General features: G+C 45.1%; 4 protein-coding genes across 5 annotated transcripts; 1 reads left to right on the top strand and 3 right to left on the bottom strand.

Annotated features, from left to right (window-relative positions):
* Nucleotides 1-3,035: 3,035 nt before the first annotated feature.
* Nucleotides 3,036-7,589, bottom strand: and2 (actinodin2; the record flags this gene model as incomplete). Its single annotated transcript, XM_080010403.1, has 5 exons — nucleotides 3,036-3,425; nucleotides 3,710-4,600; nucleotides 5,210-5,346; nucleotides 5,730-5,780; nucleotides 7,442-7,589. The coding sequence occupies 5 exons, from the start codon at nucleotides 7,587-7,589 to the stop codon at nucleotides 3,036-3,038; spliced, it is 1,617 nt and encodes a 538-aa protein (XP_079866529.1).
* Nucleotides 7,590-10,312: 2,723 nt separating this feature from the next.
* Nucleotides 10,313-15,121, bottom strand: LOC307237807 (COP9 signalosome complex subunit 9). 2 transcript variants are annotated; one of them, XM_080010575.1, is made up of 4 exons: nucleotides 14,929-15,121; nucleotides 14,712-14,794; nucleotides 12,885-12,957; nucleotides 10,313-11,006 (listed from the first exon to the last, which is right to left on the bottom strand). In XM_080010575.1, the coding sequence occupies exons 2-4, from the start codon at nucleotides 14,772-14,774 to the stop codon at nucleotides 10,969-10,971; spliced, it is 174 nt and encodes a 57-aa protein (XP_079866701.1). In that variant the 5' UTR covers nucleotides 14,775-14,794; nucleotides 14,929-15,121; the 3' UTR covers nucleotides 10,313-10,968. The 2 variants fall into 2 exon arrangements, with proteins under 2 accessions (XP_079866701.1, XP_079866700.1); XM_080010574.1 differs by lacking the exon at nucleotides 14,929-15,121 and having other exon boundaries at nucleotides 14,712-14,909.
* Nucleotides 15,122-15,617: 496 nt separating this feature from the next.
* Nucleotides 15,618-18,056, bottom strand: apoda.1 (apolipoprotein Da, duplicate 1). Its single transcript, XM_080011705.1, has 5 exons — nucleotides 17,949-18,056; nucleotides 17,355-17,494; nucleotides 16,864-16,985; nucleotides 16,674-16,759; nucleotides 15,618-16,247 (listed from the first exon to the last, which is right to left on the bottom strand). The coding sequence occupies exons 2-5, from the start codon at nucleotides 17,469-17,471 to the stop codon at nucleotides 16,012-16,014; spliced, it is 561 nt and encodes a 186-aa protein (XP_079867831.1). The 5' UTR covers nucleotides 17,472-17,494; nucleotides 17,949-18,056; the 3' UTR covers nucleotides 15,618-16,011.
* A 5,734-nt stretch (nucleotides 18,057-23,790) lies between these two features.
* Nucleotides 23,791-24,920, top strand: apoda.2 (apolipoprotein Da, duplicate 2; the record flags this gene model as incomplete). Its single annotated transcript, XM_080011209.1, has 4 exons — nucleotides 23,791-23,910; nucleotides 24,253-24,374; nucleotides 24,502-24,590; nucleotides 24,679-24,920. The coding sequence occupies 4 exons, from the start codon at nucleotides 23,791-23,793 to the stop codon at nucleotides 24,918-24,920; spliced, it is 573 nt and encodes a 190-aa protein (XP_079867335.1).
* Nucleotides 24,921-25,364: the final 444 nt, after the last annotated feature.

The following is a 25,364-nucleotide window of genomic DNA, read 5'->3' as shown; positions in this document are numbered from 1 at the left end:
GTCTGCCGGGGAGATTCACCGACGTTCATTTGCTCTGAAGGCTGTGACAGGACAGCGGAGCGGCCCGGACCGTGAGCACGGACCCGCCGTAGCCCTGGAATGACAGCTTCGGAGGCTCCCTCCGTGGAGAGTTACACAAGGCCTGCGCCACTTGGTGGAGAAAGCGCAACAGTGTTGGGAGGCTGAAGGAGGCAGAGGTCCACACCTGGGGCTGCTTCAGTGGATGCACCGTCAATTATGGAGTAGAGGAGGAACACTGTGTGAGGAAAAGAGCAGATGGGAAATAATAGATAGGTGTGATGCTTTCTTTATATTTTGTATGATGTATACTATAGTCAATTCCGGTGTGGTTTTGCTTTCCATCTGTTGTCCACTAATTTGCTACATGATGTATTGAATCTATTGTTTTCTATATATTTGATCTATTTTTTATCCGGTTCAGCCGTGATAATGAAGGGTTTTGAAAAGACAATTTGTTTGATCAACTTTCCTCCTGATTGATTTCCTGAAGTGTCTGGCGACGCCGATCGAGATCTGCTTTGGACTAATCTCTGTTTTTTTCCTTATATGTTTCTGCTTATCTGGAGAAACTAACATTTTGTGCAAACACTAATTTAAATGTCTGGCTGGGTCCATGCCTAGGATTCATGCAATATACCCACCCATCAATCAAAAACCATATCTGTCCATCTATCTAGGCCATCCGTCGATCCATCTCGGAAATGGAGCTCCACTCCACACAAACACGGGAAGACATACAGTAGACACAAAAAAAAAGACTTTTCCTTAGTCCTTAGTTTCAGCCCTGCATTGCCTTGCTGTTTCATCACTCGTATTTGAACATCAATGTAAAATACATGAGAACACAACTTGGCATAGGAGGTTGAAAAAGTGACTTAGGCATTGTTCCTCATCTAAACTGAGAATGACAGCACGCAAATTGTCAAATTGTACGGAACCATGGACCTAACGCACTTTCTTCCTTGGGGGTTTTTCCAAGTGGATTCATGCAGGTGGTTATTACCATGTGCCACTACAGCCATGAAGCGAGGTAGAGCAGTGGCTTTACCTCGCTTTACCCTGCTTCATGGCTGTCAGTGGCACAGGATGAGTCATTTCCTTCAGCCTGCTGGATAATATTGGACTGGCTGACAAGTTCGATATTACTATTTATCTCCCCATCCATCCATCCATCCATCCATCCATCCATCCATCCATCTATCCATCCATCCATCCATCCATCCATCTATCCATCCATCCATCCAGACAGCCAGCCAGCCAGCCATCCATCCACCCATCTATCTATCCAGTCATCCATCCATCCATCTAGCCATCCATCCATCATCCACCCATCCAGCTATCCATCCATCCAGCCAGCCATCCATCCATTCAGACAGCCATCCATCCACCCATTTATCCATCCATCCATCTATCCATCTAGCCATCCATCCATCCAGCCACCCATCCATCATCCACTCATCCAGCCATCTATCCATCCATCCATCCATCCATCTATCCATCCATCCATCCATCTATCATCCAGCCATCCATCCAGCCAGCTATCCATCCATCCATCTATCCATCCGGCCATCCATCCATCCATCCATCAATCCATCTAGCCATCCATCCAGCAATCCATTCAGCCATCCAGCCAGCCATCCATCCAGCCATCCATCCAGACAGACAGCCATCCATCCATCCATCCATCCATCTATCCATCTGTCATCTAGCCATCCATCCAGACAGCTATCCATCCATCCATCCATCCATCCATCTATCATCCAGCCATCCATCCAGGCAGCTATCCATCCATCCAGGCAGCTATCCATCCATCCATCTATCCATCCGGCCATCCATCCTTCCAGCCATCCATCCATCCAGCAATCCATCCAGCCATCCAGCCAGCCATCAATCCAAAAGGTTATTTATATATTTGAAGGGTCATAGTCAGGGGGAATTTCCATTAAAATAATTCTTAAGACCTATGTAAATGTCAGAACATTCATTTAATTAAAGACTTGAAAAGCCCTTTTTTTGTGCGCTGCTGTTTCAGGGACCGAGCTCCCTGTGATATGACATTAGGAAACCATGCGATGCACACTGACCTACTTAGGAGCTCATTTAGATGCAAGGAGGGACGTATTGGAGCTATAGAGATTGTTCTATAATGTCCTTAGAAGCAAAACAATTGCCCTTTGTGAGGATTTAAATCTGCTTTCGTACATGTTGATCATTAGCCGGTGGAGGTGCGAGGCATAATCCAGTGTAATTAGTTCAGTCAGTGCCAGAAGCAGGGACCAGATACTCCCCATGCACGAACCGCTTGGTAAATATCATCGTCTGATTGCTTTCATCTATATTGAGGTTCAGTAGAAGCCTCGAATGTTCAATCAAAGCATTATGTTGTCAAGGTTAGTGATCAGCGGTGGTTCTATCAATGTTATTATCTGAAAGAGAACAAATCAAGACTTTTTGGGGTCTTTTTTTAATTTTCATCCGTGTCATGACTAGAAAGAGGATGTGGTTTGAGTTTGGGAGACTGTAGAAAAAAAAACAAAAAAAAAAAAACAACAACAACAAACAAGCATTAAATACAGTTATGGAAGTGGAAGGTCATTACTCTGACAGAAACTGAGAATTTACAACAGGAGGGAAACGCTGAGGCATTCCAACCAAAAGTTCAGACCAGCCTTATCCGAACACACACCGGTAGAAAGAGATCTTTGCTATGCTAACACACAAAGTAATTGATACACACATTTCACATAGTTTTCCATGAATGACTGTTAAACCTTTAAGTCCTGTTCAGGAGTCCCCCTTTGGTGAGATCATAATAAAGGGCTTGATTATGTGGGATAAAAAAAACAACTATGCTATTATTATTATTATTATTAGTGGGACTCGCTTATTTGTCATTATGTGTTTGTAAGGCTTGTAGTGGATCTTTGGAGTCCATGAAGGGAAGAAGAGCTCCTTTTCCTTTCCCTTCTCAGTCATCGAGCAGATGCTGCTGATGTCGACGATAAGCGACCGCTTCATTTCTCCTTGTACTGGCTCAAATAGCCGCTGAGGAAGCTCTGGAAGTTTTGGACGGCGGGTCGGACCGCCCGGGCGGCTTCGTCGGCGGCAGGCTGGTCGGCGGCAGGCCCTGCGCGTCGCAGACGGCAGTTGTAGTCCATCTCGGGGTCACAGTCGGGGTCGGGCAGAATGATGCCGTCCTGGCCCGGCTGGGGGGCCTCGGCGCCGGCGGGGGAGGAGAACTTGCCGCAGTTGGGGTCAAAGGGATGGCAGAAGGGCTTGGCCGGAGCCTTGATGTCGGCCTTGGCCTCCATGCCTGCCCGCAAGGGGATGCAGTCCTTATCGTAGTGCACGAAACAGTCATAGCCTTCCTTGGTCTTGCCGTGGACGCCGAGCTGGTAGCGGACCTGGTTGATTGATTGATTGATTGATTGATTGATTGATTGACTGATTGGTTGTGTTGTTCAAAAAAAGACCCACACATCTTACAACAATCGTATGTGATGCAAAGCAGACTACCCAGAACATAATAAAGGAAAGCATTATGCAAAACCCAATTAATTTCACTGTGTGATTTAATACAACAAAAGAAGCAACAGGAAATTATTACAACCAGTCAACAGATGCGATTACACTAGTCAAGTTAAAAGAATTATCTATTTATCTTAGTAGCAGGACTTCAGATTCAGACCTGGTGCTCTGGAAGCTGTGGTGGAGCCTTGCCCAGGGCAGCAGCGGCCGCCAGTATGCAGTAGGGGTTGAAGCGGGGGTCGCAGGTCAGAGGGGGAGGCGCCATCTTATCCTTGGAGGCGAAGTCCAACACGGGCTTGGTGAGGCCAGACAGCTTGGTAGCCGTCAGGGGGTTGCAGCCCTCGTCGAAGAGGGGGTTGCACTGCTGCTCCTTGGGGGCCTCCTCAGCAGCCAGCGGGGCGGGGGCAGCGACGGTGGACACGCACAGAGGATCGACGGCCGGGTCGCACTTAGGGTAGAGCATGTGGTAAAAACCGGTGGCGGCCTTCTGGACCAGGGGGGGCCTGCAGTAGGGGTCCTTGGGATCACAGTTGAGGGCAGAGTAGGAGGGCACTGGGCCAGAGGCGGGTCGGTAGCCGTAGGCCGCCCTCAAATGGTACTGCAGACACTCGACGTCCTTAGGGTTGCAGATTCTCAGCAGCTCCGCCTTCTGCTCGGCGCCTAGGAACGGCTCCAGCACGGGGGCGTAGTAGTAGAAGCCGGTGTGGCTCTTCATGGGCACCGGCAGGAAAGGGGTGAGGATGGGAGCAGGGAGCTTGGCCGGCGCCGGGGCCGGCTCAGGCTCCGCGACGGCGCCCTTGCCGTGGAGCGGGAAGAGGCAGTAGGGGTCGACGTAAGGGTTGCACAGCCGAGCGGCCTTGACAGGGGCCGGCATCACCATGGCGGCCTTGGGCTTGCTGGTGAACTCACTCACGCACTCGGGATCGTCAGAGTTGGCGCAGGATTTGTAGATCTCGCTGAGGTGGGTAAGGTAGTGGTTGAAGGTGGGGCCATCCTCTGTCCTGTGCTTATTCTGCAGCCAGGCCAAGTAGAGACGATCCAGATCTTCAACCTCAAAGAGTGACGGAGATGGACAAAATATTAAATAATAAAGATAGTAGCACACTCATAATAATAATAATAAAAATAATAATAATGATTATAATATAATAATAATAATAATAATAATAATCATTATTATTATTATTATTATTATTATTATTATAATGATTATTATTATTATTATAATGATTATTATTATTATTATTAGAGAAAATAACTCTGTAAGACAGACTAAATTCCAGTCCTTGAAGATTTTTTTTTCATATGAACGTGGCATTTAAACCTCCACTTAAACCTACAATGGTCCCATTTAGGGAGCTGTGCTGAGGTCAAGTGATAACTTGATACCTAAGTATCTATAAGATAATACCTTGATACAACAATCGTGTAGGCTTTAATATGTATTTATTTTCCTTTTAAACCTGTTCTTTTAGGTTTATAGTTTTGTTTTTTTACCTTTTTCGTTAATGTGGAGAGGTTGTTTAAAAAAAACAAAAACATTTAAGACTTTAAAATTCTTGAAAAACCTAAAAGTCATTTCTCAGTTCACTTCCATCAATTCATTGTTTATTCTAAATGACTGGAACCAGGTGGGAGGAAGGAATGAAATACCACTCACTCCTTCCTGGTTGTGGGTCTCCATGAAGATCTTGTACAGTCCCCAGAAGTCAGGCAGACGCTGGAACTGAGGCAGGGTCAAGACGGGGACGTTCCTTCTGTTGCGAACTTTTTTCGCGTCGGCGGATACTGAGGACGCTTCAGGAGATGAGAGCGAGAGAGAGAAGACATTCGTTTCACATTTCAATGTGAATGATCATGTAAATTCGAATGTAATTGGCACAAATGCTTATCTAGTGTGTGCATGTTTGTATTGTATCTATCAGTAGGGTCGAATGTAGAGGTGGATGGATGGAGGGTTCGATGGATGGATTGATGATGGATGGATGGATGGATGGATGGATGGAGGAAGGGGTGGGTTACCAGCCAGTCATATGACGGTAAGTATAATATTCATGAGCAACCGTGTTCGGGGCATAACCAAAACCCTGTGAAATCGACCCATAAACTTGGAGGGGCGAGCTAATGAGCGCCGCGTCGACGTGGAGCTCGGCGCCACGTCCCACATCCCACGTCCTCACCTTCCTCCTCCTCCTCCCTGTGCTGATCCACTGGAACGGCCCCCAGGAAGTCTGTAAAAACGCAAACAGTAGCAGCGGGGACGTGAGCTGACAAGGACCAGATGTTGGAAGCGCTTCCACCGAGCCCCGAAGAAAGCGCTGACCCACTAATAAGCCCCTGGGAGAGCGCACGGCGCCCACTAATAACCCCCAACCGACACCCCCATCCCTCCATACACACACATACATACCCCTGGCTTTAAACCCAATCATTGGTGCCTGCCTGTTTATTACACCGATTTTGGTGATGGTGGTGGTGTGTGTGTGCGTGTGGGGGGTGGGGGGCTTAACCTGTAAAACTACAAAGAGCGTATTAAGGAGCGTCTACAAAAGCCAGCCACTCTCCCCGTCTCGCTTCCACACACAGAAAACACACTAATTACCAAAGCACGGGATGAGGGGCGGAACATGCTCTGTGTATACATTCCCGCTTCCATATGTGCGCCAAGTTGCGCTCCAGCAGGGTTTCCCTTCAGAAGTTTACGACGGCGATGGAAAGAGCCGAGTCAGCTGATTGTGGCAGACGCCTCTGGCCCCATACATTTATTGATAAGAAACGGCGCCGCTCCGCAAAGGGGAAAGGGGGGGGGCGTAGGGCCGACACCTTCTTATGCCCGCAAAAAAGGGAGCCTCGACAAACTCCGGAGTTGTCTGCACCTAACATGCTGTTGTGTGTGTACTTCAGGCGAGATAAGCCCCACGGCGTCCGTATAACTCTGTGCCGTCGGGCGCCTCCCAACGCGGTTCACCGACACAACAGGGCGGGCGTGGGGGGGAAATTACTTTGACCGGGCAGGCATTAAATCTGGCCTGGCCTCTAGCATTTATTTATTTTTTCCTGTCTCAGTTGACTTCGGTCTGAATGGCGGAGGTCTCTCACCTGGTAACAAAACGATGGCCAGCAGGATTCCGGTGTGGACGAGGGAAAACAGTGGTCTCCTGACGCGTGCCATTTTCCTGCTCTGAATAGGGGAAAACAACCGTTAGAGAAGCCGGGAGAGCGGGAACGCCTCAGAGCATTGAGTCATGTTTCGATATTTCGTTTTGCGCATTGCGTGACCCTCAATAACGCAACCCAGCGGCTCCAGAGGTCGAGCGCGGCCGACGGAGGTCACGGGTCCCGATCGCTCGGCTCCTCCCGTTAAAGAGCGTGGAGGCTTCCCCGGGCGGAGACCCCTAACCCCAGCTACGGGAGCCCCGTGTCACTTCAGTCCTTTTTAACGATCAGGTGTTTTATTGTCATCTCGGGGACAGAGATCTGAGTTCACCCCTCGACGCTGTCAATCCAGCAGGACGTTTGGTATTCAAGCCGTGGCACCGTAAAATGTGGACACGGACAAGCTTTGATTTAGGTGACGCCTCAGTGGTGGAGAGAATTGAGGGACGTAGCATGATAGAGCGATAATAAAAAAAAAAAATTAAAAAAAAAAGCATTTCTGAACATCAAATAAAGCAATCATCTCAAAATATTCATCTTCATTAATGTAAGGATTGCAATTTAATACCGGCGGGTCTGCGGGTCGAGAATACAGATTGGCCTGTACGACTCCAGCCGATTGTGGAAATCTAAGAGCACGATCTTCGTGCAGAGGCAATGGGGTTGTAGCCGTAGGTGACAGACGTCGAGCCCGCCCCGCGTGTACAATCTTTTAAGCTGGATTCTTCCCTCTCACCTGTGTGGGATGTGTAGTTTTCTGACCTGCTGGGAGCCCCCCGGGCGCTCTGGATCGCTCTTCTCAGGTGGGATTGCTGGAGCTGCTCTGAGCCGTGCAACACCTCAGATCTGCTTCCCCTGTGCAGGACGGGTGGGCCGGGAAACATTTTTAAGCGGAGCCCGTGATCATTAAAGAGCGAATGGGCACGTCACGTAAGCCCCGGCATGCTGTTAGGAGCGCCGGGATTGGCTCCCGCGAGGCCGCCCGGCCGACCAACCAGGGTCCTGTAATTAGGAGAGGTGAGCAGCGCCGTTCCAAGCGGTGGAACTCCAGTAGGAGGACACGGAGGTCCACATGGGGGTTTTCTTCTCTCATTCGTTTCGGGAGACAGTTTTCGCAACGCAAGATGGCGACGTCCAAGACTTCTGATATTATACATATCGACCAATCAGTGGGTGTCAGCTTTAAACTTTATGACAGTATGTCCAACGAAAACAAAAACATGACACCTCAATTAGACTCAAGAAAACGTATCGGCAGCCTGGGCAGAGACGTAAGGAGAATAACTCTGTGTCATCACCAGGTAGAACCAGGACTTCAAGAGCAGAACCGGCTTTCGGTTTTTTTTTCTGCAGACGTTCTGGGAAACGGCGAGGACTATTACCTGCACCTCTACCTCCTGTTTTGCATCAGTATACTTTGCAACAATGAGCGGCATTGTTCTCGTACATAAACACACAAAGCTATTACCCTGTGTACGCGCACCAGCATTTCTGTTTTATTTATTTATTTATTTATTTATTTATTTATTTATTTTTGTTTCAGACCTCCTGCCGTCATTATGTTTCAGTCAGGTATCTCTAAAGACTCGTTTCATCTCGAATGGCTGCAGCTCGAGTGTTTCACAAGTTCAAGGCTCCACTTGGCCGCTTTCTTCCCCCCTACTTACTCAAGCTGAGGTTTTGGATGGCCATTATTTGTCATGTTTCACGGCCGTCGCGTTGCATCTGTTCAATGACGAATACGCTTTCATAATGGGTTTGGGGTTTTTTTTCAGCACACGCCTGGACACATGGAAGGTATTGTGGACGTGGATGGAATCATTAGGGAAGCAGGGACCGTGGGTCGACGCATGAGGAGCGCTGCTGTTGCGTGAGGTACAGAAAGCCCACGTAGATGCTACTGGAAACTCCACAAAGTCCAACTTCAGATTACGGTGATAATAAAATTGTACGACATCCTGTTGTTTGCGATACGCTCCTTATTTTATGTGATTATCCCGGGCTTGCCCCAATTCTTCCCGCTTTTAAATCCAGGCTCAAAATGTTATGAATAATGTTGTGAAAAATGTTATGAATAATCAGCATGCTTTAAATTGCATGTTACAATTGTATTTTTGTATTTTTTTGATTTTCCTTTTGAAATCCTGAGTTTCTAGTTGGGTTGTGAGCCGCAACGACCAAAGTAGGTGTAGGTTTGAGTCCTGTCATCTGTTAGTGTGCAGACCTGTTCCTAACATTTTCTTCAATATTTTGAGCTTTTTATTTCTATGCTTTTTCTCTTTGCTTTTTTATATATTTTACTTTTTATGTGAAGCACTTTGAATGGTGCTTGTGTATGAAGTGTGCCATGCGAACAAACCGATCGAAACAACATGAATGAAATCAATATAACAGTTTAAAAAAAAACAATTGCACCGTTCTGAACGTAGTATGTCAACAAATTCCTCAGCGCCGTGGTTCCACGAGACATCATCGCCGAGGTGTCCCGCTGTCATGGCTGATGATGACTTAGCCTCAGCCATGAAACGTGCAATTTACACATTTCAGAAACAACCGGTGCTGTCACTGTACAAGACAAGCGCTTCTCCCTCTCTTCTCGCCGAGCTGAAAGACGGGACCGGGAGATCTGGTTGGGGTCTTCCTATGCGTGGAAAACTCACGTCGATTGCATTTTACATTTAAAACCCATAAAACATCTCATGCTACCGGTGAAGGAAAAGCTCATTAAAAAAGAAACCTCGTAAAGATATGATGCCTGACAACGACTTCCCTGTAAGCACTTTCCGAGTTGTGGTCTCTTGCTGTTGCTTGAGCTGTACTTCGCAAATACATCAAGGAGAACAAAGCACTCCTTTATTACCATAAGATAGCATCCGATAAGGAAAAGGAATCATCTGAGAATGCCTATTCAGATGTGGGTGAAATGAATATCTGCATCAGAAGTTCTTCTTTTCATGTTCTTTTTTTTCTCAACCAAGCAGGAAACCTGTCTAAATCTGTTTAAAAAAAAAAAATTAAAGGGCTGCCAACTTTGTTTTCATTTTGACTGATGTCTTTCTGCTGACGTGCCACGTTTGGTTTTTTTCCTGCCACCACCAAAATGCGTCATTATTAAAGGGTTAATGCTCATTCCGCTCAAGTGCCCCGGCGTCTTCTGTGATCATACTCACTCGCATGGCCCGGGCTCTTGGATTGCATTGCACTGAGGCTCATCTCTGTTTTTTTGGGGGGGGGTTTTTTATCAGCCACAGCCTTTGAAGTCAACATTTGCCCACTAGCCAACTTACCGGAGACTTTCTGCCGCCAGCAGTCAGAAATCAACCGATTTCCATGAGTTATGGAGCGTTTTTAGAAATTCAGACCATGTAGTTTTGACTCAAAAAAAAAGTGATTATTCTTGTTCTTCTAAATTCATCAACGACTGGAAACCCTGTGAACACAATTGTTTGTAGACATCTGGTTTCGGATTCTATCTCTGTTCAAAATATCAATGAACTGCACTCTACAGCATCTGCAGCTCCCCAGAACTCCACAGGACACTCCATTGCGTGAGCTTTGATACATCACATATCATCATTCATTAATGACACATAAATATTCATCAACTGTATTTTTAATTTTTGATCAACTGCACTCAAAGGATCCATTAAGGACGGCTTAATAACTATACATATATACAGGGGGATAATGGGGCACGGTTCTCAGACAAAAATACACATACCAAATCTTAGAGACAATTGGGGTTGGTGTTGTGGTGTTTGGAAAAAAGGTTAGTGATTCTGGCGGAGCGCCATTCATCATTTGCCATATGTTCAGGGCAGACAGAGCCGGGGCTTCAGCTTCAGATAGATATATAATTATGTTGACAATGTGGCTGTAACAGGTGTTCTCCAACGTACACAAACCTGCAAGTTAGCAAGCGGCCGGCATGTGCACGACGGGAGTGCGATGCAGACTCATAATTTTGACGTGCCAGATATATATGGGGGATATTTGGCATCTTAAGAATTTCAAAACATCTGGAGCGAGCGGTAACGTTTTTAAAGAGTGTTTTAAAACTAGGACACCTATGAAGGGAAATTGTATGTTATTATACAGTAAAGGGATAGTTTGTGTGTGTCTGTGCATGTGTGTATGTGCGAGCGTATGTGTGCCTGTGTGTTCCCCCTCCCCACAGCAACAGAAAAAGACGGTTTCCGTAGGTTTTCTTCGTGCTCTTCTGAACACCACCCCGCACATACGAGTGCCAGAGACAAATCTCTCTCACTGGATGTCGTCATCGTCAAAAAGGTCTTCGAAATCTGCAAGAATGGATGCAAACAAACATTAGCAGTGATCTCCGGCGGCGCGTTTCCGTGACACAAATCGACGGCTGTTGCTGCATCTCGGAGCATTCCGCAAGCGAGGCATTTTCCCCATAGAGCCGCCCTAATAGGCTGGCGGGTCAGAGGGCTGTGCGGTGATAAAAAAGTTAAATGATCAGGGAATGCTGCGGCCTCTGCGGAGTCTGCGTGCCCTTCCTGTGGGCCTGGCGGTTTGTGAGGTCAGAGGTCAACGGGGGAGAACTGTACGAGCACGAATGGGAATAAGTGCCACATGCTCACACTTCTGTTTCCTCACTGAAAGGTGTTTTAATGAGGGGAATACACTAATGTTTCAGTGAACTGAAATATATTTCTCCTATGTATTGTATTATTCAAATTTAATCCTGGTATTGTAATAAACGTGTGCATGCAGCATGTTACATTGACATCGTTAACACACTGTCTGGAAGGTATCTCTGATGAGAAGACTGCTAATATGTTGGTTGTTCTTCCCAGGTTAAAATACATTTAGAACCTTCTGAAGTCAATAAAACACAAAATATGGAGGCAAGTACATACAGAGCAAAGTATTTGCCCCAAATTTTGATGGTATGCGAGTCCTGTTTTCCCACACAAAATAGTCCAAGTATAACTAGTCCAACAAATGTAGGTGCCTGAGACAATAAAAAAAAAAGGGCAAAATAGTGATTTTAGGCAAATTGAAGCATTTTCCCCCCACAAAGCAAAACAAACATGCCACGAAAGACAGACACTTAATAGTGACACAATTGTTTATGTCATGTTGTAGATTTTTATTGCGGGCAAACTGCAGGGACAATAATTTGGTTTTAAGAGCCACATTTCAAGACTGTCTTCAACGTCCGTCTCTGCCGGTGCCCTCTGACCTCCGGGAAGAATGATGTGGCCATCGAGACGCTTTGCTTCAAACCGTCTAGACACATTAGTATATCACCGTATTATTATATGGCCTTATAACTGCACACCCGCAGACTCCAATCTGCAAAATATTGGAGATGTGATGATATTTTGTGCAAGGGCGTAGCTGGCAGTTTAATCCACCCCATTTAAATAAGGGTGAAGATTGGCTTTCATCCCAGAACAATAGTTGTCCTTTTTCCCGCTCATGACATTTTGGAAAATAGAGCAATAATGTAAATGCATTTTAAAAACATAAGCTAACCAGGAACCCAAACAAACAGATTGCAAACACAAAACTGAATATTACTTCTTACATAATAACACTTGCACTTTACTTAAATTGTTATATTATCCAATCCACCGGAGGCCCAGAAGATAGACAGCCTCTTTTAACTGTACGTACAGTATATAAGGGCTGCAAACTGGTTTTAATACCAAATGAAGCAGCCTCAACTGGGCCTCTTGCAGAACACAGCGAGCGAGCCTGTCAAGGACGTCTGCACCGGAGCTGTGCGGCATATGGTGAGGAATCGCGGCTGTTTGATGTAAGCTTTGCCCCGGGACAGAGCTCACACTACATTATAAAACTTAGTTTGTAAAAGGGGAAGCGGGGGAGAAGGAATAGTTTGAGGCCAGTAAAGACATTTCCTGCTGCTCCCAAGCCAACAATGCTCAGGGCTGAACAGAAACCCTGCGCTAATAGATTCAATCTGGTTTATGGAAAGAAAAATACCTTTTTAAGATGGCAGGTACCAACTTGAAACTTTGCAACAATACCTGTATGCACTCAGTATCTGCAAAATGCATACCTCCTACCATATGAAAAAAAATCTGACATTTTATGTCAAGTGTTTCTCATTCACAAGTCAGGCCAGTAGTAAACATGAAGACCTTAAGCACACTCAGGTGTTTATTCAGAGTTTGTTTCACCCTTACCATTGAAAAAGTCGGAGTGAACTGCCTTTTCATTGGCCGCCAGGTCCATCAGCAATCCTGTGCTTCCTCCAGCCTGCCAACACATTTTATTTTAACAAATAAAATATATCTATATATCTATATATATATATATATATATATATATATATATATCAACTGTATTTAGCCAGCTGGTGCATCTATGGCCGTACGGCTTCTAAACCAACGAGCAGTTCCTGTACTAGAAAATGGCTGCGAGGGTTTTCTGAGCATAGACAAGGATTAGATATATTGTAGGTAATAACAATCTTTGTAGCTAACATTTGAGACTTTTGTTGTAAGTAAACAGTCAATTACCTTTTGACAATAAAAAGTTAATCTCTTGCATGATTGCAGATACCATCTGATATGGGCTTACAAGCAGGCAGAGATGGACGAGTTAAAATAGTAATAGCCCTACTGTTTTTGTTTCACCAATGTACTGGGTCTGCGTATTTCACCCATTAGTTGAATTTCTGGGTGCTTGTTTACAAATCGAGAAGATAAACTCAAAACACTGTGACTACCTGACTACTAAGCAATTACTTTCTGAACCTGACATTTCTGCAAGCAGGATGGAATGCAATGGTAGCTGGGGCTGCCTGGAGGAGTACACAGTTAGGAAAAACAACAAGATTATTTCCTTGTTATCGTACCAAACTCAGCCTTGCATCAAATTGGATAATATCTTTACCAAGTTGTCATGCAATGTTACTGAAAAGGTGCACAAAATGCATGATATCACATGGTGCGCATTGGAACGGTCCACTTCACTTGGGAAGTCGGGACCCGGTGACAAAGTTGGTGCAGCAGCATCACAACTTGTATGCACACCTAAAACCCATAATTTCCCAAATATGAATGAAACACAGTTGTAATGGTAAACTGAGGACGCTTGCTTGTGTTTGGTGCAACTGTATGTTGACGCACTAATTCAGTTCTGGTGGGAGAGGACATGTGCATAATAGCACAGCGTATGGAGGGATTCATCAACAACAACAGGAAGTCATTATGTTCAATTTAGAGACATGCAACTGGAAATTCTACATAGGTTGAACAGTATGTGGTGAGTCCGGTAAGATCTATAGCACATGTGCTATAGAGGTTCTCGCAGCTGATAATCAGATCGATTTTTCTTAATTATTGTGATGCTCCGACCCAAGCACACATATTATCAATGTGGTGGCCTAGATGTTAATGATGGTGGCCTCATTTTCACCACGACATTTAGTGAAAACAACAAGAACAACAATAACTTAGTAGGTTTGCTGGACATTTTAATGGACGAATAATCTTCATAAGGTCCTCATGCGCACAAACTGGAGACATTTTACTTCGCTACTCAGGATTGGGATTGGAGGTACACTAACTTTCGATCCCAACGTCCATCACGATACAGTTTTCCGAATGTTTAACCACTGATAAAAGAAAAAAGAAATATTTTGAAGGGTTGTTTTTTTATTTTTATTAATAAGAATTTATATTTTCTTAATAGAAATTGCGGTCGCTTAGACGATTTAGGTTTCACAATCTCCGGCTCACTTCACTTAATACGCTTCCACAATAGGTTCTTGCTACAGGAGGTATTAACAAACACAAGTTTAGTATTGTAACTAATGCATGATTATATCCCATTGCGGGATTCCTGTGTGGGAATGTGTGCGTGCATAGTTGTTTCACGATCTTTAAGTTGACGCAGCCATTCTAGGTTACGTGCGGTTATGTTTACCTCGTGCGGGGTTGCTGGAAACTACGGTACAATGCTACGTTAGCTAGCTAGACAACTGGCTGAGGGAGCGACGTACAGACCTCGTCTAGATCCACGTAGGGTCCCGCACCCTCGGGGAACATCTCGTCGACTGCAGGCTTCATGGCGGTGGCGTTTGACTGGTCTTTTAGCGGCATGGATACAAAAATAAATCGATTTGATTTGACGTTATTTCCGAACGACACGCCGGTGGCCACTTGGACGCTCCGACGCCGAGGCTGGTGCCACGTGATTGCCGACGTCGGCCGCGTCACTTACCCGTGTGACCAGACGCGGTTCGAACCTTCGCGCCGCTGTCCCGTGACACCGGCACAATCCGAGTTGTTCGGCGCGTTGGCGAGAGAAGGGAGACGCGCGGGCAGAAGCGACGAGCAGCGATCCGGCGGAGGCTCTGGAACTCCCGCGGGCCACGCGGCGCCGCTGCGTCCACGGAACGCTCCAGAGAGTTGAACGCTTGTGCGGCTTGAAAACAATTCCGGGGGGGAAAACCCGAACCATGCTGTGGAGTTCCACTGTTATTGTGATTTACACTGATCTTACTCATTAAATATTATATTTCAATGATGCGGGATGTATATAACTATGTTCTATTTATATAATACATATAGAATAATTGTTTTTATTTTATTTCTATAATAAGCAATGCACAGTGATAACCATGTCCATTAAAATATCCAATCATAAAAATAATGAAACATTGAATTAAGTCCAACTCACATGATTTCATTTTCTATAGAATATATACTATATTCTTCAAATGGATTGGCTTCAATGAGTGATTTGCTTTCAAATGTTGCATAAACTTCTGGTTTTACGCGCATACATCCAAACATTATCATCATCTGCTGCAACAGCGAGTCAAATATGTTCAGTCAGTAGAATTCTCTAATATGACAGATGCTGGACACAAAGCGTTTATAGTGCAACGGAAACGTCCGTGCAGCTTTATTAAACCCAGAAAGGCTTGGAAGAAATTTGCATAAACATTTCATGTCAACAGCGCCACCCTGTGTTTCCACACTTATAAGTTTTCAGACCTATTTTCGGAGAAGGCGAGGGGCTTACAATGCACCTCTGATGTCACTCCTTAATATATATATATAGATATAGATGAAGATACATATAGATAGATAGATAGATAGATAGATAGATAGATAGATCGATAGATAGATAGATAGATAGATAGATAGATTATATCACTTCTGGTGGATAATTTCTGAAATGTGTTAAGGGTAATTATATTACGAGTGCATAGCTGTTGAATATTTTTCGATAGTGTGCCATAAAGTTGCATATCTTTCAAACCCTTTTCACAACAGCGCTTCTTGTTTTTTCGGTGAGTCAGAGGGTTTTGTCACAGCCCTGCTGCTTGGTGGTAGTCATCCTGCTGATGTCGATGTTGTTGTTGGCGAACACCTCCATGGCCTTCTCCAGGGAGGAGGCAGGGAGGGTTCGGGTTCGACTCAGGATCCAGGCAAAGTCCACGTGGAACAGCCTCAGGATGTCGGTGCAGGAGTACACCTGGGCCCAGTTGACGTAGTCGGTGGCCAGGATCCAGTAGGGAGAAAAGGGCAGGACTGTTTGGCAGACACGTATTACATGCATATTAGAATACACATCAGTAGTTATACTTGCTGTAGTAGCACACAGAGATATGTACATTGTGTACACACACACATGCACGCACGCACGCGCACACACACACACACACACACACACACACACACACACACACACACACACACATACAGTGAAGATACACACTAAAATAAATAAATCAGTGCAAGCTGTATAAATGGACAAAAAGAGCACAAACAATTACACAACCTGTGTTCTTTGGAACATTATTACTGCACAAGATGTCTTCATCAGATTAAAAAATACATGTTGACCTTGTGTTGATATCCAGACAGCGAACAAAAAAAGCAGAAACACACACACACACACACACACACACACACACACACACACACACACACACACAGAGAGCATTCCCTGCTCACCGTATGAATAACTTATCCCCAGTTTGGCAGGATTCTTCATGTCCTCTGTGATTCCGGTGCCTTCGATCTTCCTCAGCTCTCCCTCTCTGTTGCATTTAGCAAAGAAAAGTATAGTTGGCAACAAATCCATACCTCCCATGCACTTATCAAGTCATTTTAGAAGCACGCTGGGCCCGCTATCAGAACTCACAGGATCTCAGAGCTGACAATGTGGAATGAATTATCCGGTTTCAAAGTGAAGTTGCTCTCGATGCACTTTCCCTTTTCAAACTGGGCTGGAAGTTTGGCGATTTCATACCATCTCCCCATGAACTGCGAGGTCAAACAAATACACGTGAGTTCAATAGAGACAGTGTCAGCGGTACTAACGCGTCGATAGAGAATAGCTAAACATTTTTTTTGTCGGGCGGGAGGAATTCAGCTGAGCTTAGTGACGAAGCTACTGATATTCCATATCTCCGCAACCTTCCAAACGTTTCAAATATAATAATTAAATCATTGTGGAGGATTACAAAATGTATGCGGAAATGTAAACAAATAAAAATAAATTCCACCATTTTAACTTGTAGCCATCTATGTAAAAGCTCTGGACTTATCCATTCAATGGCCACTGGGCTTTCGGGTGTGGGTTGGAGGGTTGGAGGGTTGAAGGGTTGGAGGGGACACAGGGGGGGACTTCACCTGTTTGAGGTTGAATGCGGCCTTGGTGGAGGGGTCGGGGCAGGGTCCCCAGTGGGGAACCTGGGCGCTGGTGAGGGAGAGGAGTAACATCACAACCAGAGCAGTGGATGGAGCCATGTCAGCGAAGCCAATGAAGTCCCCTGAGAGGAATTAGAGAGGATTAAAGAAACGCTCATCAAATGACGAAATGGATTTTGCTTCATTTTTTTTCTTCTTTTTTTTTAAACAACCCCCAAAAAGTGTTTGGGGAAAATAAATTCAGAGTTTTAAATTCCAGAAGTAAAGCGGGCAAGCATCTGAACACCAGGGAGATGGTGTTAAGTCTAAAATTCAAAACATGTAAGTTAGAATAGGAAACTGTCTGGAAGTAAGATCAAAGGATTATTATGTTATGTGCATGCCTGGCAAAAATTATACATAAAAGTAACCAGATATTAGTTTTAAACAGGTGGAGGCTCTTAAAAAAAATCACCATACCACAGTTTACCATTAATTTCAGCAAATGACGTTTTCCCACTTAAATTAAAAAAAACACCTTAATTACAGAAATATTAAGCATGAGTTTTAATTTAAATACAATAATAAAAACCTCACCTTACGGCTGCAGACTGCTGGTACTGGTTTGAGGTGTGTGTGTGTGTACGTGTGTGTGTGTTGGAGGAGCTCCCTGGGACTCTGGTTCTGCCACACTGCAGCTCTATCCTGTCAAAAGCTTCTTTGTGCGATTATTTAGGACATGAAGTAGACTATTAGCTAATGGAAGTCATGGGGACATAACAGTATGAATGTTATAAAGCAATCTGGACACGCCCTTACTTTAGATTGTCGGCCATTTATACACTCTTGTCCCCATTTAAGGGACAATTCGGAAACGCAGACCCTGTCTTAAGTTCGGGGCCTATATTTGACTCGTGAATAGAGGCAATCTTTGCTGCTGTTAATAGGGTGACAGGATTGGATTTTCTTTATAATTCCTTCGGGGAGGAATTATGTGGCTCAGTCACTATAAAAAAGGGAACGAATTGAAAGACTTGAGTCTTTATCGAACTCAATTATATTTCATCACACTGCCCCACTCGACAGGACAAGCGCCACAGCCGTTCACGTAACACACATTTCGATAGAATGCCCTTTGCTATGCACATCCAACCCTATATTTCAGCTCCATGAGCGTTCTGTGTGTCTTGGCCGGGGCCTCAGTTTGGCCGGTGTTCGTCTCCTCTATCTCTGTGCCGCTGGAGGTGTGGCTATACCGTGGTTTTGTGAGTTTTAGTATCACAGTCGTCAGCCGGTTAGTGCTTCAGAGGCATATGGAGGCAGACATTCACATTGTGAAGGAAACAACGAACTGTAACCAGGACGGGAATTTCTGAAGTCAAATAAAGCTTCACGTCTCTGTCGCAGTCAACTGTCTAATGGGCTTATAGGAAATCTTTCGCAAAGGACCATCAACTTTAATCTGTAATTGCTATACTTATTTCCAGTTAGACGTCAAATTATTTCGATGCACGTATAAGCTTTGCAGTGTGTCGAGCCCGGTTGTGTGCATGAGATCTGTCACATAAAAGCCGTGGTCATATCTGTAATTTAATTTCCTCAAATGCTTCTCTGTTTTGAAGAAACTTTTAGGATGCTTGGGCTCATGGAACGCAAATTCAGAGCCGAGCTGTAATTTAGGAAATGGACCGTGTTATGGCTCCAGTCCTGCATCACACGGCTGAGGCTCACACAAACCCAAACTCACACCATGGCACCTGCGCAAACACGCCGGGGCCTAGTTTTGGTTCAACACATATTAACCAACTTATTAATGGACAATGCTTGGAAACTGCGCACAAATTTGCACACCCACGCGCACGCACACACACACACACACACACACACACACACACACACACACACACACACACACACGCACACACGCACACACACACACACACACACACGCATACGCACACGCACACATACACACACACTCCTTACATGTACTTGTGAATGTTGCCAGCTGTTGAAGGACAACAAAAGGTCAGAGACATTATTTGCCTTTTAACCCAAATGTGCAACCACAGTTGTAGGTATGGAATGAGATAAAACATTGAATGCAAAGATGGTTGAACTGTTATAGAGCAGTTTTCTCTGCACTGGCAGTCACAGAGACCTGCATTATTCCTTTGTCTCTAAACCTTGTGGCATGATTCCATCCATGCATTATGACACCGATGGCATCATTTCAAATTTAATTCATCTCATCTGGTGGATTTCCTCCAACTTTTCCTTCAAACTGATCATCGATCTATCAATGAACCTTGAATATTTTATAATTCTATTTTACCTATGACCCACGCATATAAAAAATAATAAAATCAGTAACCCTCATATGAATGGAGGGATAAGTAATTTCCCCCGAAACTTTAAAAATGACAATGTAGATTCTAAAACTACAAAATCATAATCATAGCTTGTCTCTATTTATTTATAAATGTTCGTTCTCTATCACACAACTCTCTGAATGTCTCCTGTGGGTCTGTACGTTGGGCCTGAATTGAAGGAACGTGTGATTCAGTGACGTGCTTGTGAACAACGTCTTAGAGATACAGATAACCACCGAAGGGCTGTAATGTCCCGATGAGCTGAGACGCCGGATTAGATATCCGCTGGGAATAAAATATTAAAGGCCTGACATGAGGTAAATCCCGTGAAGACATTGTAGCTCTGTCTCCTATCTTTCACGTTTTACAGGGAGAGACCTGTGGACACCCTGGTTCTTCATATTCTTCATATATTTGTTTTTCTTAATAAAATACAATAATCAAAACAGCATTTAAGGAAGAACCATTTTCCGCCATTCTGGCAAGATCTTCCACCCTCCAGACCGGTTTTGAGGGCGACGCCATCGCTGCTGGATCCCAAACTTAAGAGGTAAGGGGCCTCCTTTTTATAAAAACCCCTGCTGTTAGTGGTATGTCGTCCTGGTCCTCGGTGGTCCATTTAACGCCCACTTTTAATAATAGCTTTGATTTGTGATGATGTTTGTTTTTGTTCTAAATAATGTAGAAGTTCTGCCCAAGCGTGGTGGGTCTGAGTCTTGTCCTTGGTCCCTGTCTGAACGAAGGGCCAGTTATCTAGGCGTGGCAGTGATTCAGAGTTAACTTATAAGTATAATGTGTGGATTAATATATACTTTGTCACTGTTTGAAGGAGGAATGGACGACTGGAGTCTCTGTAATTACTCATGAAATACAGATGTTGTGTGGACATAAACAAGCCAATTGAAGACAATACAGAAACAAAGACGAAGAGGGCAAAATGAAGCTATTATCTTATTTAGATGTGGACCGAACAATAACTCACAACAAATAATCATTTCAAAAATATTGATGTTTTCAGCAGAAATGAAACATTTCCGCCTTCAGGTTGTGGCTGTTGTATTTATATTTGATTTAGAAGAAAAATCCAGAAATGTTGACAAAGACTGAACTCTGACGGTGGGAGATGAATGAAGCCCATTCAGTATCTTATATGAAACACTCTGTCATGCGAGGTGAATGTTTAACTTGTTTCTTTGTTTCTTTCTTTTTTCTTTCTTTATTTCTATTTTTCCAGTTTGCTATGTTTCTTCCTTTATATATATTTTATTAACAGATTTATATAGATAGGATATAGATTTTTAGATATTTATATCTATATCAGGCGTCCCGGTGGGTGCCCGGCGGGCGTGACGGTGCGGGCCCGACGGGCGGCGTGACAGTGTGGGCGTGACGGTGCGTGCCCGGCGGCATGACGGTGCGTGTCCAGCGGGCGTGACGGTACGGGCCCGACGAGCATGACAGTGTGGGCGTGACGGTGCGGGCCCGACGGGCGTGACGGTGCGTGTCCAGCGGGCGTGACGGTGCGGGCCCGACGAGCGTGACAGTGTGGGCGTGACGGTGCGGGCCCGACGGGCGGCGTGACAGTGTGGGCGTGACGGTGCGGACCCGACGGGCGTGACGGTGCGGGCCCGACGGGCGGCGTGACAGTGTGGGCGTGACGGTGCGGACCCGACGGGCGTGACGGTGCGTGTCCAGCGGGCGTGACGGTGCGGGCCCGACGGGCGTGACGGTGTGGGCGGGACGGTGCGGGCCCGGCGGACGTGCGACGGGTTGGGGGGGAACGTCCGATGCCTCGTACGGCCACACCATCGCCGCGGCAACGCAGCAAAACACCGTCTCACAGCGAGCGGAGAGGTGGCACCGACATCGACAGGATACTCCTCCATATCTCTTTCTTTCTTTCTTTCTTTCTTTCTTTCTTTCTTTCTTTCTTTTTGTATTTCTTTTTGTATTTCTTTCTTTAACATTAGGGGTTTCATATTTGAGGAATCGATTGGATCAATTACTTTTCAATACTTTGCATTTCCATTCAAATATTATATTGAAGACATCACACATATCAATAAATTACATTGCATTACATTAAGTTAACTAATATCTACAGTATCTATCTATAATATATATATAAAAATATATATATATAATATATTATAGATAGATATTATAGATAGAGGTGTGAATCTTCACTTGGCCTCAATATTCGATTACGATTCACCAAGCCCGACGATTTTGGATGCATCTCAATGTATCTCATCCCCAATTTTCTATATGGGCACCACGGCCTGCGCCAGGGAGAGGTTGAATATGATGGTGAACACGAGCAGGTCGGCACAGGTCTTCAGTACCCGTCTCAGAGCCCTCGTCACGTCGCGCTCCGAGATGCTGAGTGTGCGCTCACCTCCGGCGGCGGAAATCGGTTCTGTTGTGCTAACCAGGGGGCTAATGCAAAAGCGTCAGCATTCACGGCGGTGGTAGCTCTGCCTCTGTAGTCCGTAATAGTCCGTAATCCCTGCCACATGTGTCTGGTGTCAGACATCATCGGGGGTGGAGGGAAACACGGCCCAGTCGACGTCACTCAGCACCTCCTGCAGCGTGGCTTCCGGTCCAGCACTTGATCTCCCTCGTCACCAGAGCTTCCCGAACATGGTGGAGATAATTCAGTTTTGTGAATATATATATATGTATGTCTGTCTGCCTATCTATCTATGGGTATAGAACTAAAGCTTAACTCCACCGTTTGTCTGTCTGGCTGTAGTTGTGATTCTGGTTTTATATCCGATTTAATGTCATTTTATTATTGCGGCAGTTTTGCTTGCCGCACGCCACCCAAGCGGCGTTTTCAGGGCCCTCCGTCACAGAGACGCAGACGATGTGGTTGACAAGATTCCAGTTTATTGGAGAGAGTGGGCGAGGTGGAACAAGCCCCGGAGCAGATGGACAGCGTGTCATGACAAGGGCTCCTCTCCTGTGTGTGTGTGTGTGTGGGGGGATGGGGGTTTAACCCGTTGCTTGTTAGACCAACCAATGAACAACAGGTACACAGCCACTCTGATCCCGGGCCCCAATTACCTGGGCTCAGGACAGGTGTGGCTGCTCAAACCACACCATCCCCACACCACAATTATATATCTATCTCACATTTAAATGACATTATGAAGTGCTCTCTTCTTGTGCATTAAGTTATCTGATGCCAATATAAAGGGTAATTGATACTAATAAAGGGATAATACATTTTTAACAAAAGTAATCTTCCTTTTAAACACTTGATTATTTAACTATATGAAATAAAGTGCAGAAACTATTATTAGAGGACCAGCCTGCAGCCCCCTATTGTTATTGTTATTGCTCGGGTGTTTTATATTTTTTGTTTTTTAAAGGAACTGAAACACAACAACAACAGAGCACACAGACATGGTTGGGGTCTTGTTAGAACCGGGACATTTCATACGTCTTGTCGTCAGCGTTGTCGATCAATATCGATCTACATTAGTTTTGAAATACACATTTTTAATTGTAGCAACTCTTGGTGCCACACTATGCAACAGACCAGTATCTACCATGTTTTTTGCACAAATCATAATTATCTGCTCTATGAGTTTGACGTGTGCTGTATCTCTTTTATGTAAGGCTCCTATACTCTATACAATGCATTACATAAATCTTGACATGGTAAATAAAGTCACACTATGGGATACAGCAATAACCGGATTGCTGCTCTGACCCATCATTCACGCCTTCAGAGCGATATTTGAGCAACAATCACTTGAGCAGGTGCCAACCCTCCCACCCTTCCCACTACTACATCATGGAAAGTGCAGGTAAGCAGGGCGGCGGGGCTTTAGGGCACGTTCAAGGTGTAGCTGCAGCGCTGAAAAACTATAAATATGCAGCCAAAACACTGCATTTCACTCCACCCAAGAAGCACTCCCGAATACAGGTAAAGAGGGTACAGCTGTGATTCTTGTTATATCTTTATTCACTCTGGAACAATGAAACGGTGCAACAGAAGTCTATATGACGCATATTGCCCTTTAGTTTGTTTGTTCTCTCCAGGTTTTGGGGACAAGATGAAGGCCATCCAGGTGATCACTCTGACCCTTCTGTCCGTGGTGGCAGCCAACGCTCAGGTCTTCATGCTGGGAAAATGCCCCCAGCCAACTGTGAAAGACAACTTTGACGTCTCCAGGGTGAATACCAGAAATCCCGTGTCGTGCTATTCATCCATTCATTCTGATAACACTTAATGTTACAAGTTGGATGGAAGCTGTTTCATCAGTCTAAAATTAAAAAAATCCTATTTTACAGGACTGATCATCATTGATGAGAATTGCTCTTAACAACAACTCATTTGCAGCAAAATGCTGATTTTAAAACTAGCGACTAGTGATCGAAACACATTTTTTGATTTTCTCCAGCAGTGTTTTGCTCATGAATAATGTAAAATACATGGGTCAAATGTCTAAATACAACATCCTTACACAAAAATACCTCCATTCTATCCCTCCATCTGCTGTCTGCTCCTGCTGCAGTATCTTGGGAAGTGGTACGAGATCCAGAAGCTGCCTACAGTGTTCCAGAAGGGCGAGTGTGGCACTGCCACCTACAGCCCCAAGAGCCCCGGAGTCATCAGCGTCCTCAACCGAGAGCTGCTGTAACTCATTATTTTCAACAAAGTCCATTCAAATGTTATGCATTGCAATGGACAGGGACAGCTACACCCCTTGAGCCACAGTTCTCCTCGAATTACTTTCCTTTCTCATTCGACGTCTCTCTTTCAGTGCCGACGGAACTATCAACTCCATCGTCGGCTCTGCCAAGCAGGTCGACCCCTCCGAGCCCGCCAAGCTGGAGGTGTCTTTCTATGAGAGTGAGGATATTGTATACATCTAAGATAATATAATGACCAATCCCAGTTTTGTGATATGGACTGTTAAGTGGTTCCACCTCTCCTCCAGGCTCTCCCCCCGGCCCCTACTGGGTGTTGTCCACCGACTACAGCGGCCACTCCCTGGTGTTCAGCTGCACTGACTACGGCCTCTTCCACGCCCAATTCGCCTGGATCCTGAGCAGGGAGCCCACCGTCCCCGACGAGACCCTGGAGCAGCTGCACAGCATCCTGGCCGCCGCCGGGGTCAACGTGGACAGGCTGATCGCCACCAATCAAGACGAGGCCTACTGCGGCGCCATGAACCAGTGAAGACCTCAGATGGAGATGCTCCTGTCCTGCCCACGGCACCATGAGCCGCAGGACGTCTCGGGCTGAAGGACTCTGTGGTATACGTTGTTTAATGACTTTAATGCTCTGTGCATGTCATGCAAAGGCAACGTAAATAAACCCACAGAAAATAAGTGATATTTTGTCTTGGTCAAGTTGATTTGATTTAATTTAATTTAATCCTTAATCACAGTAAGAAAGAGAAATCAACAGTATCGCCTAGTCTTCAATCCCACCCAGGCATGGAAAAACTCCCAGACTAAACATTTGGGGAGAGAAATGGAACTGGTCTGAAATTTTGAACTGGTGTCAATTCTATGGAAAGTCTGGAAGGAAAGTCCCGCGAAAAAAGGAGTCCTGGTCCTGCGTACATTTGGCAATTTAATGAATTACAGCATGGATTATGGAGCAAAATACATCATGGCG

Source organism: Zeus faber (assembly GCF_960531495.2).
Source record: "Zeus faber genome assembly, chromosome: 12".
In the NCBI taxonomy this organism is placed as follows: Eukaryota; Metazoa; Chordata; class Actinopteri; order Zeiformes; family Zeidae; genus Zeus; species Zeus faber.
Note: the sequence above shows the minus strand (reverse complement) of the source record. Positions and strands in the feature narration are given on the sequence as shown.